We start from the raw sequence: 17,758 nt of genomic DNA on the forward strand, positions 1-17,758 counted from the left end.
CTGCCAGCTGGGTTGAGAATATGCGTTGTTTTCATACGATGTTACTCCTTGATCCCAGATGTTTTGAGTGTGGTGTATGAATGCTGTAATATTAATATGATCAATTTCAGTAGTTCTGTCTCTTTAGACTGTAAAAACAAAGTAACTTAAGCCCATTTACTGTAGACCTTATGTGGCAATTAATAAACAGTAGCTACTAGATTCTAGCAGCATATATTATTTATGATCTTTAAGGAATTTGGGATGTTCACTAGTTCTCTGTATTTTCCCCCCAGAAAAGGCAAAGAGGTTCCTCCATCATTCAAACAGTTTTTCAGCAGTTCTCTTGCTCTGACACAGATAAACCTTTCAGGAACTAAACTCCCTCCTGAGCCTCTAAAGTAAGTCAATATGAATTTGGGGATAAGACAATTCTTGTCATTATATGGTGACACTGTTCTGTGCAACACTAAAGGTAGGTAGGAAGGTTATAGGAGTGCACCCCCGTGAATGTAAGATTCAGACATACATAACTATATAGCAAAAATGGGTATTCCAGTGTTCATTAGAACAAACTTATCTTTGACCTAGGATATGGAGCTCTGATGTCAGGATATGTAGTAGAAGAAAGCAGGAATAATATCTAAGCAATGTTATATCTAGATCTCGATCAGTCAAATTGGTAAAGAGGTTAAAGTGTTCTGATGGATGAAGAGAAATAATTAACAAGTGTTTTGGTATTATGTAATGTTGTGTTGTCTGGGTTAGAGAAAAGGCTGTATGCTAGCCTAAGTACCCCAAAGGCACCAGATCCTGTCTGATCTTTGAAGCTAAGCAGGGTCTGGCCTGGCTAGTGCTTGGACAGGAGCCTGCCAATGAATAACAGGTGCTGTAGGCTATATTTCAGAGGAAGGAACTGGCAAAACAACCTCTGAATATTCCTTGCCTATGAATACTATAAAATTCAGGAATTGAAGGCACATACACACAAAGCTGTTGTAACGTATTGTCTCATATCATTTCAGGACATTTCAGATACATGCATTCTCTCCTTTACTTCCTAGTTTGAACTACTTTTTCCATGAACTGGCAAGCAGTGGCCATTTACTTGTGTACATTTGTAAGCTGTTGTTGTTTTTATTGTGTACCTTCTGACATATAGAATCGTAGAGTTGGCGACAGTGAAGGAGAGAATATGTGAAAAGCAGGGAGAAGATGAAGTGTGAAACCCTGTGGGGACTTTCCTAAAATCTGGAATTAAGGGCACATTGCTTTTTGTTTTCTAAATATGATATAGGACATTTTAAGAATTAATACTGCAGGTGCTTTTTAAGAATAGCAGTATGATGGGCATGACTTTTCCAGCTTGCTGATTGGCATTCTTCATTTGGGTGTTCTATAACAGTATTAATTTATTTTTCAGAGCACTCCTATTGGGTCTTGCTTGTAACCAAAATTTGAAGGAGGTATTTCTAGATCTGAGTAGCTGTGAGGTAAGAAATAGTCCCAAATGATGTCTATAATGTCATAGTTATATTGTTGTTCCACTTAAACACAAGATGTTCATGTAATTTATAATATAACATTGTACTGAATAAGTAATAAATGATTTTTTAAAAACCTGTTGCATATGTAGAGAACATGAAATGCACTTTCTGTTATGGTGATTTTTTTTTCCTTAACAGCAGCAGTGCATGGTAATCTATTATGAAACAAGGGAGATCTAGATAAGGTTTTTGATTTAACCTACAGATCTACAGTAAGAGTAAAATGGTCTAGAAAATGGCAGCTGACATGTAGAAGGCCTTGGGCAAAACTAACAAAATTCTTTTCGTCCATTGCATTTCATTTTGAGTTTTCTGTTCATATGTGTAGACACTTGCAGTGTTGTTGTGGGAATTTCATTGTTATGAACAATACAGTTGCTTTGTGTGACTCAGAATAAATATGTCACTGCCAATCCTAAACTCTTTAAGCTAAGAACTGAAATACTTCTGCTGCTTAATTTAACCCGAGAAGATGCTCCCAGTATTTTTCTTCTGTCTTCAGACTGTTTTCTCTATGCCCAGTTGTAGGTTTTTTTTTCATGAAACTTGAAAAAACTATGGTTTATTTTCACCATTCCCTCCGTTTTGTTAGCAGATATCCCTTGCCGATACTAACTCCAAACCAAAGCTTAATTGCTTAATACTGCTATTTTAATGTAATTGCTTTATATTTTAGTTGCTCAGCAGTGATTTTTTTTTCTCTTCTCCCTCCTGCTTCCCTTAGCTTGGTCACTGTGTAAGTACACATCAAGCCTTACTTACATTATCTTAACTATTAACCAGATATGAGTCCACTTTCCTGCCTATCCACTGCATTTATTCCTTCTGCTACCCCTCTTTTCATTGCTGAAGATCTATTTATTGTTGCTTAGCTACAGAATGGACTTAGTATATAATAGAATGGGTCCTGTTTTAAAAGAATAGCAATCACTCAGTTAGATGTTACTTTGGAACTATCCTCATATGAAGTTCATCAGTTTAGTATAGCAGTAATGCCTGATTCTGAAAAATAGAAAAATGCATTCTTTTAACCCAGTATTGTCAGCTCTGATAGGCAACAGTGCCTGTCTAAGATTTCAGGCAGGATCAGATGTGTTCAGAGTGGTGTTGGGCTCTGTTAAAAATTTAAAAAGCAGAAACATAGGAAGCAGCCTGATCGAAACCATGGATCCATGTAACCTAGTATTTACTAGTTCTGACTGTCAGGAATTATTCTCCAGAATTTCAAACAAGATTCTCTCCTAGTTGTACTTTGAGATTGCTATTCCCTTGGTGGCCTCTCACCTGAGTAGTAAACAGGCCTAAACCTGTTCGACTTCCAGAATAAGGCCAGATCAGGTGTGTTCAGGTTGGCAAGGTGATCATACCAGTTACTACATCAGTGTTCTTTGCTGAAAATCTGAAATGAGGATGACATGCCTGTGCCTTGAAATATTTCATCCATGTCTCTATGAATCTTGGTTGGGCTTAGAGTTCTCTGATGCATGTGTATCAATCAGGTGTGTTTGCTGTAGGAAAAAATGGCTATCATCGGAAACAATTTGAAGGCACACAGCGACAACAAATCTGCAACACCCTTGTCTGTTGAGGGTGAATCTTGAGCTTGTGCTTATCATTCATACTGCTCTTCCCAGCTAAATCATAACCCAGATGAACACTTGATTCAGTTTATTTGTATCTGAGATCATCCCGGACTTGTACTCCCTCACTCTGTTTCTGTCCAGGAAACAGATCTCTACTGAGATTATCACACAGAGGCTTACCATTGCTAAAATGTGGCTAAATTGTTTGAAAACCACAATGGTGTGATTGCCAGGCATGTTTGTTTCTCATGATTAAATGATCATGGAGGCTTCCCCATCTTCTCCCCTCATCAAAGCGTTCGTGCAGCAACCATTTCTTCAATAATTGGAACTTCGGTTATTGGAGAAAATGACTTCTGTACCAATGCTTTGATGAAGGGAGAGGAGCGGAATGCCTCCATGACAATTTAATCATGGGACACAGCACAACTGGCCATCACACTGTCACAGTTTTCGAATGATTTAGCCATGTTTTAACGATGGTAAGTCTCCATTTGATAATCTCCTATATGTCTATTTTATTTAGTTTATATTCTGCCCTTCCACTGACATGAGACCCAAAGTGGCTCCCAATATAGATTAAGACAATATACAGCTAAAAACCTAATAATGACAAAAATTAAACAGTCATTAAATAAGCAACCCAATTTAAAAAACAATAATTTAAGATATTTAAGACACATTAAAAACATAGTAAGGAGAATAAAAGTGCCGCAGAATCCAGTAAAGGATTGTTCTGCCACAACCAGTTAACTGCCAAAGACCTGTCCAAATAAAAAGGTATTTGCATGCTGGTGGAAAGAGAGCAGAGGAGGTACAACCAAGTCTTCAATGGAAGGGAATTCCACATCCAGAGAGCAGCCACTAAGAAGTGTCTCTTCTCCAAATATGTTTATGACAGTGGTGGGATTGATGGAAAGATCTCAACATTCAACAGGCTCATATTGATATTTATGATAGTTTGGACTCAAGCTATATAGAACTTTGTAAGTCATAAGCAACACTTTGCTTTGTGCCAAGAAAACAACCAGTAACCAGTTGAGTTGTTACAACAATTGGATTACATGTTCTCTTTAACCAGCTGTTTGCACCCACTGAAGTTTCTGAAAATTTCTAAAGGCATTAACAGATTATGTACTGGTATGATATCTTTGATCATCATGCATTGGATTTCTCAGAAGGGCTTCCCACTTCATTTGTTAGGCCAATCAAGATAATCCTTGATAGTAGCTTGTGCTTGATTTGATGAGGATCACTTGTGGCAGTGGGGGCTTAATGCAAGGAAAGTGCCTTAACCCAAGCACAGTTATTAAAGAATATTAACAAAAGATTACTTAAATCTTGATTAGGGGTCTCTGTAATATTTGTTGCTGCATTCTTAATTGACATCTTTACAAATCTGATGAAAACTCAACAACCACTCTAACTTTGTGCTGCTACTGCACACTGCAATTTCAAAAAGCCGTTGTAGATCATAAGAGGGCAGTTGAATCACTGAAAGCTTGCACTTCAGTAATTTGAAGTGACCACCTCTTGAAAATCTAGGTACAAGCATACAAGCAAAAAAGGATATCTGTGTGATGACATTTTGATGGATATGGATGTTACTTTTTCACATATAACCACTAAGTCATACTTCCATTGTTAGGTTTTAGCGTATTCATTAAATTTGTATTTCTCTGTATATTAAAGCTAAATTTTGTATTTCACATGGAATTAACTGTAATGATCTCTGCACATTTTAACTGTAAATAGCAAATTACTTGAGGCCATTATTTTTCTTGAGTTTTTTTGCTAAAATACACGAAAATGGGTTGATAAATTTTGCAGCATTTGTGCAAATTCTGCAATTGATACCATGCTTTCTATTGTTAGCTTTCGTGTTCAAATATGAATTATATTCTGGATATTTCTAACTGTATGCTCCTGAAGTTAGACATTTCCTGCTGTTGGAAAGCTTCAGGGAAAAGGGCTTCGGCATAAAATTCTTACTTGTACCCTAGCTTTTTTGTGTTTAGTGAGATTCTTGACATGGAAATAATTCAGCTATGGAAACATTTCTATGTTATGCTATAGTCCATGTGAAAAAGAGTTACAGTATATTATATTTCATATATATATCGGCTGTGGTGGTGCTGGTTTTAATGAAAATACAAGCAGCTTCATTTGTAGTTTAGTCTAGTTTAAATTGATGTCATTAATGCAGTAAAATGCAAGTAGATATGCATGTTCTTTTCTCCCCAAGTAATCACTCATAGGAACAAAATTCAATTAGTTTGTGTTAGTTTGTCATGATAGAAACTGAAAGGATTATGCCTTTGTAGTCCACATCTTTTGTTTCACTGCAAGACCAGAGTTTCACTTCAGAAGCCCACCTTGTTTATTCCTTTTCCTTGTTTTACTCACCTGAGGTTTGAGTAGAAAACTAAGTAAGCCAATATTTAAGCAGTTCATAATTTAAATGTGAGAGATTGAAATAACCTGAAGAACATTTGTTATTGCTCTGTGGTTATCTGCTGGTGTGGCCTGCCCTTTCTTCTTCTACCACCACCCCCCATAATCAGTGGATCCAGAAATTCTTCTTTACATCCAAAGCACTTGAAAGAGATGACATCTCAGTTCTAAACTCAGACAACTCAGAGAATCTGAAGTAAAATACATAGGCCTGTTACAGACAGCCAAAATAAAGCTGCTTCGAGTCACAGTGGAGGTATGGTGTTTCAATGATGCAAGAGTCCAGAAGCCACACCAAAGCCATGCTCCAGTCCTTAGGGCTGGAGCGTGGCTTTGGTGCGATTTCTGGACTCTTAGGACGCATGCATCATTGAAACACCATACCTCCACTGTGACTCGAAGCAGCTTTATTTTGGCTGTCTGTAACAGGCCATAGCTACTGGCTGCTCACAATTTGGGGTCAGGATTGCAGACTTTTGATTCCTGAAGCATATATGCCAGTCTGTTTTCCCCATGTACTGAAGATGGCATTCTGTACCTCTGCATTCAAACACATGGCAGCACCAGTAGGTGATGTTTTATTCAATATAGTAGGTTCTGCCAGTCATTGGGCTCCTAAATGTGGTGGTTTTCTTAGGATACCTAAAAGTATTGTTTTAGATATGTTGTTAGCTGCCTTGAATCCCATTATTGGTAGGAAGATGGGATATAATAATAATAATAATAATAATAATAATAATAATAATAATAAATGTTAATGCAACACATCCATTCACAAGGGTGTTATCCTGGATTTTGGACTTGCATTCTAAGGAAAGTTTTCACTAGCAGTCTCTGTATATCAGTTGACTGTCAGAAAGCTGCAATAGGAGCCTTTCTGATCGCTTTAGCAAGATGATCAGAATTTGCAAATAATACATAGCTTTCTCTAATTGCCTTATGATAGTTCAAAGATGCTGAATGGAAATCTCATCACAATTGGAACATGTTGTTGGCCGCTACTTGGCTCATGTCTGTTGTCGAGAAGATTTTATCTTAGAATGATGGCTGCATTCTTGATATTTTCAGCAGTGAAATGATGAAGGCATCCCATCTGAAGAATCTGTAGTTCATTGGTGCTTCTATAGTAGTAGTAATCATTGTTATTACAGATGTGTGTGATTCTTAGAGCTGAACTGTAGATAATATTTCATTTAACATGGTGGGGTGGCAGGATCTTCCCCAGAGACTGACAGGCCGATATGCTGGTGAGGTTTTAGGGCAGTTGCTGTTCAAAACAAAACCAAAAAAGCATATGGAAGGTCACAGTTGCCTTTGAACTGTTCTTGAAGCTATGGGGGTTTGGACCTGAACACTGTCTAGATCAGGAAAAGAATGAGGTCAGCATGGATAAGGTTTTGAACTTGCTGCTACGGTTAATTTAATAATAAGTTGTTTTAATAATATTTTAATATTTATTATATAATAATATATAATCTAACAATATTTTATGTTGTGTACTTTGAAAGAGTATTTTTTGACATTTTATAGACTAGGAAATAATCAGTATTTGAATGGGTATGTTCCAGAATTATACATGCTGTCATTTGTATTATTTGAAAAATGTTCACTATTAATTTCAGCATTCTCCACACTCTGTAGCTCAGAAGGTGTCTAAGTGCTTCCTTTTTTCCTCTAGCTAAGATCAGGAGGTGCACAAGTTTTAGAAGGATGCATAGCAGAAATCCATAATATTGCCAGCCTTGACATTTCAGATAATGGTAAGAAAGTATATTGATTATGGTCCAATTATTATCCTGTGATTCAAAGAACTAATTAAGGAATGGGAATCATAGTGTGATGCATTGCAGTTTTGTAAAAGAATAAATTACATACTGGTGGGACTTGCTTACAAGACAAGATAAATAAGAATAACCAATTTTTCTTAGCTTTTTGGCCTGTAATACTGAGAATTATCATTTGAGTGATAATCTCATTGAAATCTATCAAATACAGAGTAAATATAGGTATATTTTTATTATATAATATGATATTATAAAAAAGTAAATAAATTATTAGGTATGCAATAAAAGCCACCTTGAATCCCATTTTGTGATAAAGTAGGGATATCAATTCAATAAAGAAATTAAAAAGTAAGCTGTGGTGCCAGAATCCTGTTGAGGTACTATGGCAGCATAAATATCATTGCACAAACAGTTGTGCTTTCTCAGAGTTCTGCAGCAGTAGTCCGTAATGCAGCCAATTCAGTCTGTAAGCACACACACAATCCTCTCCCTCTTTTTCAGTGATTGCGGAGCTAATCAGATACTGTGTGATAGTTGTACTCAAGCTGTGGCAAATGTGTAATTCATTACTCAGTTGCAGTGTCCTACATTGGTATTACGTTTATGCTATGCTAAAATGGTGTAACATTCTGGCCTAGATCTTCTGTGAAACTTCAAAAAGCCTAATGCTGCAATAAATTTCAATCAGTTAGCCTGTTACCATCTAGACACCAAATGAAACACTGGTTCCATCAGTGCAGATATTTGTCATATTCAAACTTCATTGACCACTATCTTTAAACCACTGATGAAATGCTTGGAGAATTATACCTTACAAATAGAAAAAAAATGTACTGCCATTCAAAACTATTAAAATTTGATAATATCCTGTGATCCAAGGAATGACAAAAAGTTCCAGTGCTTAAAAATACGTGTCTGTCTCCATTTCTACAGCTTCTTCTGACTATTAACTATTCATAGGCATTTAACAAAAATCCAGTGGTTGATCTCCTTGGGGGGGAAAAGGTCTTGAAAAGGTTGCCCATTGAGAGTGGACAAACCCTGATGAGAATAGTGCCTTTAATTGATTAATTAATTTAATATTCTGCCTTTCTCCTAACATGAAATCCTTCAAAAATTTGTTAGAATAAAAGGTTTAAAAACCATAAACAAACAATTTAAAGTTATCTGTATACTGTTTTTTTTTTCTTTTTGAATTGCCACTCCCCAGATTTGCTTTTCCCTAAGATATGTGCAGTTCAATCCAGGAAGAAAAAAATGTTTGTTGTTAGGTCCCTCATGCCATCCTTCATTGTTAGATCCCCTCATTCCATCCCAGGATATGCTGTTGCCATTTAATGAGAGATTGTAATTAAATTGGAATAAGCTAACAGTTACACATTGCCAGAAAAGAAGTAAATGTCTGTATAAATCTGTCTGTATTAACTGATATGTACATACAGAAATTAAGAAATAATTTTTGTACTTTGGGTAGAAACATACTAAATACATCTATGGAGATTATCACACGGAGGTTTACTGTCCTTAAAATGTGGCTAGATCGTCCCTAAAGAGCGAGGGTGTGATCGCCGGTCATGCTTGTCTCTTGTGATGAAATCATCATGGAGGCGTCCTGTCATTAAAGTGTTTGTGGAGTCCCCATTTCTCCGCATAACGGAGATGTATATTGATGTAAAGTAGCATTTTCCACACTGGTATGCTGTTGAACTGTAACTCCCATCAGCCCCGAGCTTTGCCATATTGGCTAAGGTTGTAGGGCGTTGCAATCAAAAACACTGAGAGTGTTAGATTCTGCAAAACAGAAACGAAGTCACTAATTTAACTCCATCATGTTTGATTTAAAGCCCTCATACAAAATAGAATTGTGTGACTATCATAATGTTGACTGTTTCTAAAATTTGTATACTTAATCTTATTCCTTGCAGGCCTAGAATCTGATCTTTCGACGCTTATAGTCTGGCTTAGTAAAAATAGATCAATAAGACATTTGGCACTAGGCAAAAATTTTAACAACATGAAATCCAAGTAAGATTTTAATTTATTCATTTCTTAAAGGGTGGACGAATCAAACAATGAATCACTGGTTTCATTTTTTTTTTTCTCCTGCTTCTTTCCTCCTTCAGAAATCTGGCTCCTGTACTTGATAATTTAGTGCAAATGATTCAAGATGAAGATTCGGTGAGTATTGTTGTTTTTATTATTGTAAAATTATCTTAAACATCCTTGTCTCTCACTTATCATTTATTATGAAATTTGGACTCATATGCAAAAACATTGCTCAACTGTAAGAATCATGTTTAATTGTTTGTTCATATAACAAATGAACAGAGCATTATTTTAAAAGAAAAGATTATTTGAAGGTGCTAAGCTGAAGATGTATGAGCTGGCCCTAAACAGGCAAGGCCTATTTAAACTTTGGAGTTTATCGCACTGCGTTCTGAGACCGTTCTCATCACGTGATGAGAACGGAACGCATTTGAGTATACCGCACAGTATGTGTTCCAATCGGGTTCTCAGAACGCTTAAATGCGTTCCAAATGTGTTCCAGGAGGGTACAGATATGAATGTGTTCCCAGAGAGCTGGAACGGGATGAGAACGTTCCAACAGAGGTGTGTGCGGTATTCTTATGTGTTCTCAAATCCGTTCTCGCATTCCTCCGTCTCCTGATTGGCTGAAAGAATGACAGGCAGGGAGGGAGGCAGGCAGGCGAGCGACTGCAGTGAGGGAAGCTGTGTGTGTGTGAGGGGGGAAAGAAGGAGGGAGAGAAGGGAGGAAAGTTGGGACAAGTGAGAGAAGAGGAAAGAAGGGAAAGAGAGAGAAAGAGAGAGGGAAACAGGGGGGCCAGAGCAGAGATCAAGAGGGAGAGGGTCTGGCTGCTTCTGCGGGGGGCCTCTAGTGTCATGTCCAGCGGGGCTCCTGTGCTGGCAGCCTGCAGGAGGCAAGGATGGCAGGAATGCCCAGGACCTTCTCCTCCTTCCCTCCAGGAAGGAACCCACAAAAGCTCCTCTGTTTGGAGCAACACACAAAAGCAAGCAAACAACTCCCAGAATTCCATAGCAAAGAGCCAGACAAGAATTAAAGCGGGGAGGGAAGCTCACAGGCCCCACCTGGAATATTGTGTCCAGTTCTGGGCACCACAATTCAAAAAGGAGCGTGTCCAAAGGAGGGCGACTAAAATGGTGAAAGGTCTGGAAACCATGCCCTACAAGGAACGACTTAGGGAGCTGGGGATGTTTAGCCTGGAGAAGAGAAGATTAAGAGGTGATATGATAGCCCTGTTTAAATATTTGAAGGGATGTCACATTGATGAGGGAGCAAGCTTGTTTTCTGCTGCTCCAGAGACTAGGACCCGGAGCAATGGATGCAAGCTCCAGGAAAAGAGATCCCACTTCAATATTAGGAGGAACTTCCTGAGAGTAAGGGTTGTTCGACAGTGGAACACACTCTTTCCTCAGAGTGTAGTGGAGTCTCCTTCCTTGGAGGTCTTTAAGCAGAGGCTGGATGGCCATCTGTTGGGGATGCTTTGATTGTGATTTCCTGCATGGCAGAATGGGGTTGGACTGGATGGCCCTTGTGGTCTCTTCCAACTCTATGTTTCTATGATTCTATGAAGGCACACATTACATGCGCACACACACAGGAGGCAAAAGGCTGACAAGCAGCCAAAATGGGGAATTGGGATGACAGCAGAGGACTCTTCTTTTCTAACCGGTTTAAAGAGCTGCTATGGCTGCCGGGGCTCTGCCCTTGGCCCAGTCCCCTCCCTGGCAACTTGCTTTTCTTCGGCTTGAAGAGACCTGCATGGAGCTCCTCCTTCTTCCCAGCCTTGCAAAGAAGGTTTGGGATGTAACTTGCATCCCCATTTCTCTTTCTCCCTGCCTTCCTCCCGATCCCTCCTTCTTCCCTCCCTTCCCTCCCTCCTCCTTTCCCCCCTCTCTCTCTCACACACCCCCCTTCCCTCACTGCAGTCGCTCGCCTGCTTGCTTTCCTGCCTCCCTGCCTGTCATTCTTTCAGCCAATCAGGAGACGGAGGCGGCCTTGGTGGAATATGTTCTCGGAACGGTTTCAGGAATCGCTGTGCGGTAAAATGCAGTTCTGATCACGGTGTGATCACGTTCTAGTTTACTAATGCAGTAATATCTGTTCCAGGAAAGTTCTCATCACGTGATGATAGGAACGTTCTCAGAACGCAGTGCGATAATCTCCTATATGTTGTACTCAATTATTTAAATTGCTTTATCAACAGTAACAAACATTCAGTACTTTTAGACCAAAGTATTACTAACTTGTGAAGTTGGACTGTCAATTTAACTACTCAATGAGACGTTAACTTACTTAGTAACCACAGAGTGCTGTCAGTTGTAAAATCAAACAGAAAACGTGGTGTTAATAAGAAACCATGCTTGAAATGAAGGTTGGAACTCTGTTGCAAATCTCATTCGCTAGTTCTGCGGTTAGAATGCTAGTTAATCATGGGAACAGTGATATTTAAATCATGCATTTAAGATATACAGTGGGCCTTTGATATCTACTAAAGTTTCGTTCCAGCACCCCTTGTAGAAACAAAATCCATGGATGTTCCAATCCCATTAACTACAACAGATAGTAAAATAGTGTCCCTTATGTAAAAGGGCAAAATCAAGGTTTCTTTATTTTTTAAAAAAATCAAATATTTTCAAGCCATGGATGCTTGAATCCATGGATAAAGAATCTGTGGATATGGAGGGCTAACTGTATTCTGCAGTCATTATGTATTAGTTGAGACACTGTTCTTCAATCTCCATATTCTTTGGTTCTGAAATCAAATACGAAGTCTGATTATGAGAAAAATAAACTCCCTTTTAAAAATTTAAACATATTTGTAAAATAATAATAATAATAATACAATTAATATTTAGTTCATATTTTGCAATCTATCAATAGTATTTGCATAGCTGCCAAACAAACAGTTGGCTTTGTTATATGACAGTGATAGTCACATTTTGGAGAAAGGGCAAAGATTGATTTTCTTTGCTTTCATTCACCACTCCATGCTCTCCACACTCATAACTCAAGGCTATGGTGGTAACAGCACCTGGCTACCTTTATGAGATTGTGGGTTTTGTTCAGGTTTGAATGAGATCAGATGACCAACCCTGCATCCCTCCCCACTGGCTGAAACAACAAAAAATACAAACATCCCTAGGCTGTTTAAGAGTGTGGGAGCAGCCAGAAGATAAAAGCTAGACATTGTGGCAGTGCTTAGGGAAAACAAGGAGGTTTGCCTGCTTGTTTAACAAGAGTGGGTGGGAGGCGTGTTTGTTTTTGTCTTTGGTACAGATTATTTTGATATTTTATCATTGCTGTATGTTGTTTATAGCTAAGTATACAGATAATCTAGTGCAAGGTTATTTTAAGAACATTGAACTCACCTTGAGGTTTGTGAGTGAGTGAGTGACTGCAATATTGGCATTTAATCACTGCTCCACCAGAGCTCAATCTGAGGATACAGTCGGAAAAAGTGGATGCGGGAAATGGTTGGAGGCTAAATCAGTGGCCAAGGGAAACACCTAAGTGTTAACTTAGGGAGGAGAAATGCTAGAGACTTGGCAGCAGCCAAGGGAATGCCAAATAGAAGTGAACAAAGAAAGTTTGAATTTGGGGAGATCTTTATGCCCACAAACCTTCTGTCAGGGCATATGTGTGCACCCCAAAAGGTATGGGAGAAGTTTTGATGTTATTCCTGGGAACAGACAAACTTTCTCAAAAACTTAAGGAGTTTTAACACCAAGATGTCAATGAATTGATAATATCTGAAACAAACCTTTAATGTTCAGACAGGCAAGGGAAATTTAGGATAATTTCAAAAAGGGAAAATGGAGCCTGATCTCTGTTAGTCTTGGCAAATGCGTTCCTTTTGTTGTCTTCATTTCCTTCCCCATAGGAAATGCAAAATAAGCAGGTAGGAAGAACTGTCATGTTAGCATAACCCATGGTACATGTCCATTTATTCCTTCTAGGCCAGGCATGCCCTAGATCAGGTGACCCTGACACTGATGCCTTGTAACTTCTTTTGGTCATTGTGAGCCCCCAAAAATATGTATGATGTTATCATGTCTTCCAGTCATGTTCTCTACTAGTTATAACAGTAATTATGATTTTATATATATCCAGCAGAAGGGTATGTAAGGCCAGGTAATATTTGGAGCAGCTAGTCTAAACTCATTGAATTTATGGAGCTTCTTAAGTTAACATTTATGCAATTTCTATTGATTCAGTGAGTCTACTTTAGTTGGGACTCACAGCAGAATTTAGCCCTATGTATGTATGCACATGGAAGTATTAGGATCCCTTTGTATTTCCTTCCTGAAGTCCTTTGAAATTCCTGGCAACTATAATGTTCAGTTATTTTATTTTTTTCATTTCTGAAATTTCATTCAGCCATCGCTTAATTAATTCTAATACAGGAGCTTTTTTGTAATGTTTTCCTCTGTTTTATTGTTTTTAAATGTCCATTTATATCTCATTTCAAATTTGTCCTATTGATGTTGAAGATCAAAGCTGTTGTGACAGATCTAGCTTATAGTGGAGCCACATTACTGATCTGTAATTGTTTGACTGTCCAAACCCAAAGGGTGCTCAGCAATGGCTCCTTTTCATGCCAGAAAGAAGTGATCAGTGGGGTGCCAAAGGGTTCTGTCCCGGGCCCAGCATTATTCCACATCTTTATCAGCGACTAGATGAAAGAATAGAGGGCATGCTTATCAAATTTACATATGACCAAATTAGGAGAAGTAGCTAATACCCCAGACGACCTGATCAAAATTCAAAATAATAATTATTATTATTTATATTTCCCATTTCTCCCTGTGAATCGAGGTAGGATTACAACAATAGAAGCAACATTACAAGATAAAAAACTACAATTTCATATAAAATACACTCAATAAAACAGTAAAACCGCTGTCAATACAATCCATAGACTAAATTATCAATACAGTCCATAGACTAAATCATTATTTAAAATATATATCTTTACAAATAGAAGTGGGGTATTTCTAACTCTCTTATAGCAGATTGGGTGGATGACCTTAATAGATTAGAAAGCTGGGCCAAAACTAATAAAATGAATTTCAGCAGTAAGAAATGTAAGGTACTGCACTTAGGTAGAAAAATGAAATGCATAGATACAGGATGGGGAACACCTCGCTTAACAAGACTACGTGTGAAAGCTATCTAGGAGTCCTAGTAGACCACAAGTTGAACATGACTCAACAGTGTGATGCAGCAACTAAAAAGGCCAATGCAATTCTAGGCTGCATCAATAGAAATAAAGTGTCTAAAAGGGAAGTAATAGTGCCACTCTATTCTGCTTTGGTCAGGCCTCACCTGGAATACTGTTTCCAGTTCTGGGCACAACGGTCAAAAAGGATGTTAACAAACTGGAGCATGTCCAAAGGAGGGCGACTAAAATGGTGAAGGGTCTGGAAACCATGCCTTATGAGGAAACACTTAGGGAGCTGGGTATGTTTAGCCTGGAAAAGAGATGGTTAAGAGGTGATATGATAGCCCTGTTTAAATATTTGAAGAGGTGTCACATTGAGGATGGAGTAAGCTGTTTTTCTGCCACTCCAGAGACTAGAACACGGAAAAATGGATGCAAGCTACAGGAAAAGAGATTCCACCTCAACATTAGGAGGAACTTCCGACAGTAAGGGCTGTTCAATAGCAGAAGACACTCCTTTGGAGAGTTGTGGAGTCTCCTTCTTTGGAGGTCTTTAAACAGAGGCTGGATGGCCAGCTGTCTGGGGTGCTTTGATGTGAGCTCCTGCATGGCAGGGGGTTGGATTGGATGGCCCTTGTGATCTCTTCCAACTCCATGATTCTACACATTCTGCTGAATTTTTTATTAATTTAAAAAGATGAACTATGCTTTTTACAGCTTTGTGGTAAAATCTATTACAGAAGCATGAAATGCTTCTATTAAACTTTTGCTACCATTCCCAAACAACATACTAATCTCGAGCTAATACTCTCTAAATTATGTGGTGAATAAAGTAAGGATGCACTTGAAGATTAGTAGAATTAGTATAGTAATTTGATATCTGTCATTTAAATTAAAATGACTGCATTCTTTTGTGAAGGACAGCCTTTTCAATTGTACAATCACAGTGAAAGTATAATTTGCATAATGGCCAGCTTGATGTTAGTGCTGTCCGTCTGGGTTTTAACATCCTGCATAAATTTGGCTGTACAAAACATTACCATTTTCAAGATAGCTACAGAACTCCTGTACATAGTTTTTTTTTGGGGGGGGGGGTATAATTGAGCTGCAGATTGAACTGCATTTCTAGATGCTGTTGAAATGAAAGCTTAGTTGGAATGCACACTTCATTTTTTGGCATTTGTTTTCAGAGCAGTGTCTTGTGTATTCAAACCACTTCCACCACATTTACAATGGCTATCTGTTTTCGTCTTAAAATGCTAAGTGAAAAGCTCATGAGTGAAGCATCCACAAATGCCTTGTGACATTCTCCATTGCGTGAAGGGAAAGTAGGGAAGTGCTTGTTGGCTCTCAGCCCTCCATCGTATTCCCAACAGCTCTGTCCTGAAGATTTCCATGGGACTGAAGCTCTGCAGTAACAAAAGTACTGTAGGCTCTTATATTGTTCATATTAGCCTTAGTGCATGGATATTAAAAGGAATAAAATCAACCACTTGACAAGAAATATTAACAAGGTGTATCAGGGGAGAGTTAGGGCCCATACAGACAGGCCAATATAAAGCTGCTTCGGGTCACATTGGAGGTATGCTATTTAAATGCTGCATGCATCCTAAAAGGTCATAAGCTGCATCAAAGCTGCTCTCCAGTCCTTAGGACTGGAGTGTGACTTTGGCTTGGCATTTAAATAGCATACCTCCAAAGTGACCCAAAGCAGCTTTATTTTGGCCTATCTGTATGGGTCCTCAGTTTCACATCTACTGGTTTGTTTTTTTCAGGGGATTAAATTGCTGCAAGATGATACCAGTTTTTCCAGTGTGCCAGGAACCAGAACCATTTGTGTGCCATTGGCTACAATCCCACCCCCCCACCCCCACCCCCCGGGAAAGTCTTCAGGAACTAGCAGTTTATGAACCAACAATGGGCCCAGGACCACCAGGATGGGCTGTATTTGTTCAGATAATTTGTTCGCAACTGAGAAGTGTAGTGCAGAATGCAACACTACAGATGTGATTGGACTTCATGGCCAGTGATTAAGGAATTGGGAAGCTGAAGTCTCACAATAGCTGATAACTTCCTGTTCAAGAATCACTGGCCTGGATGTTCTGAGCTGGTCTTATCTTTTTCATTAGTTATAGATAACAGGGTACAATTAATATGCCAATTATATAGTTCTTTGCCTGTTATAAAATTCATAAATTTGTGGTTGTGTTCCTTTGTGTCAGTGTACTATGGAGAACTGTCTTGTCAGATTGAAGAGAGAATTCAGGATAGCATAGGAGCAGTGTAGAAATATTACTCATTGTTTGGTTACTCCACAGCCTTTGCAGTCACTATCTCTAGCAGATTCCAAGTTGAAGACTGAGGTTACTATCATTATCAATGCTCTGGGCAGCAATACATCTCTTACGAAAGTGGATATTAGTGGAAATGGCATGGGAGACATGGGAGCAAAGATGTTAGCAAAAGCTCTTCAGATAAATACCAAACTCAGGTATTGTAAATTTTATTTGCATATCTTTTTAAGTGTTATTGGGGAAGAGGGGGGCAATTTGGCAAAGGGAGTTTTTACTAACAGTAAGGAGGAGATGGAATCAGGTGCCATTACTTCTCTGAAACTGCATATCTTCTTCTCTGAAACTGGTATGTTCCTGTAAAATTAAAACAATCCATTGGGAGGCTGTTCATGCATCTTCCACGTATCATGTATTTTCAGCACTGTACAATATCTGTTTGGATATGATTAGGCTTTATGTAGTTAAAAAGAATACCTATTTCCATACATGCATTTTGGGAATTTTATTGTGCATGCTTCTATGCATATTGAAGTTCCCCTGCAGATTGCAGAAACCTGATGAATGGTTCTTCAGCAGCGCACTTGATCTGTTTCATTGGCCAAGCACAAAGTACAAACCCTCAGAATTCTGTCTGGGCCGATGGCTTTTGTGTGAGGGAGATGGAATGACAGCAATCCCGACATCCAGCCCTTTAGTCTAAATTGCTATTGCACTGAGTATCCAGATGAACAAAGGAGAGACAGATCCACCCTACCCAGTACACCCACCCAGCTAACCAATATTGTGTGCCAGATCAGTGTCTTCATCCCTAACCAGGTCACAGATGATAGCTTTATTTTGGACAAACCTGACATTCATCATAGCACTGAGGACTGAGACAACTGGCAAGGCAACATGCATCTGGGAAGGATA

General features: G+C 38.6%; 1 protein-coding gene across 3 annotated transcripts in view; it reads left to right on the forward strand.

Annotated features, from left to right (window-relative positions):
• Positions 1–17,758, forward strand: part of CARMIL1 (capping protein regulator and myosin 1 linker 1) — a 200,196-nt gene that overhangs the window by 111,250 nt on the left and 71,188 nt on the right. For all 3 annotated transcript variants that reach the window (XM_089516866.1, XM_089516867.1, XM_089516868.1), the window contains 6 exons: positions 276–380; positions 1,403–1,472; positions 7,242–7,323; positions 9,273–9,372; positions 9,471–9,525; positions 16,871–17,043. In XM_089516866.1, the coding sequence (XP_089372992.1) occupies positions 276–380; positions 1,403–1,472; positions 7,242–7,323; positions 9,273–9,372; positions 9,471–9,525; positions 16,871–17,043 (585 nt within the window). The remainder of the gene's footprint in view (positions 1–275; positions 381–1,402; positions 1,473–7,241; positions 7,324–9,272; positions 9,373–9,470; positions 9,526–16,870; positions 17,044–17,758) is intronic.

Source organism: Sceloporus occidentalis, unplaced genomic scaffold (assembly GCF_023333645.1).
Source record: "Sceloporus occidentalis isolate IW3139 unplaced genomic scaffold, rSceOcc1.0.p SCAF_3, whole genome shotgun sequence".
Taxonomy (NCBI): Eukaryota; Metazoa; Chordata; class Lepidosauria; order Squamata; family Phrynosomatidae; genus Sceloporus; species Sceloporus occidentalis.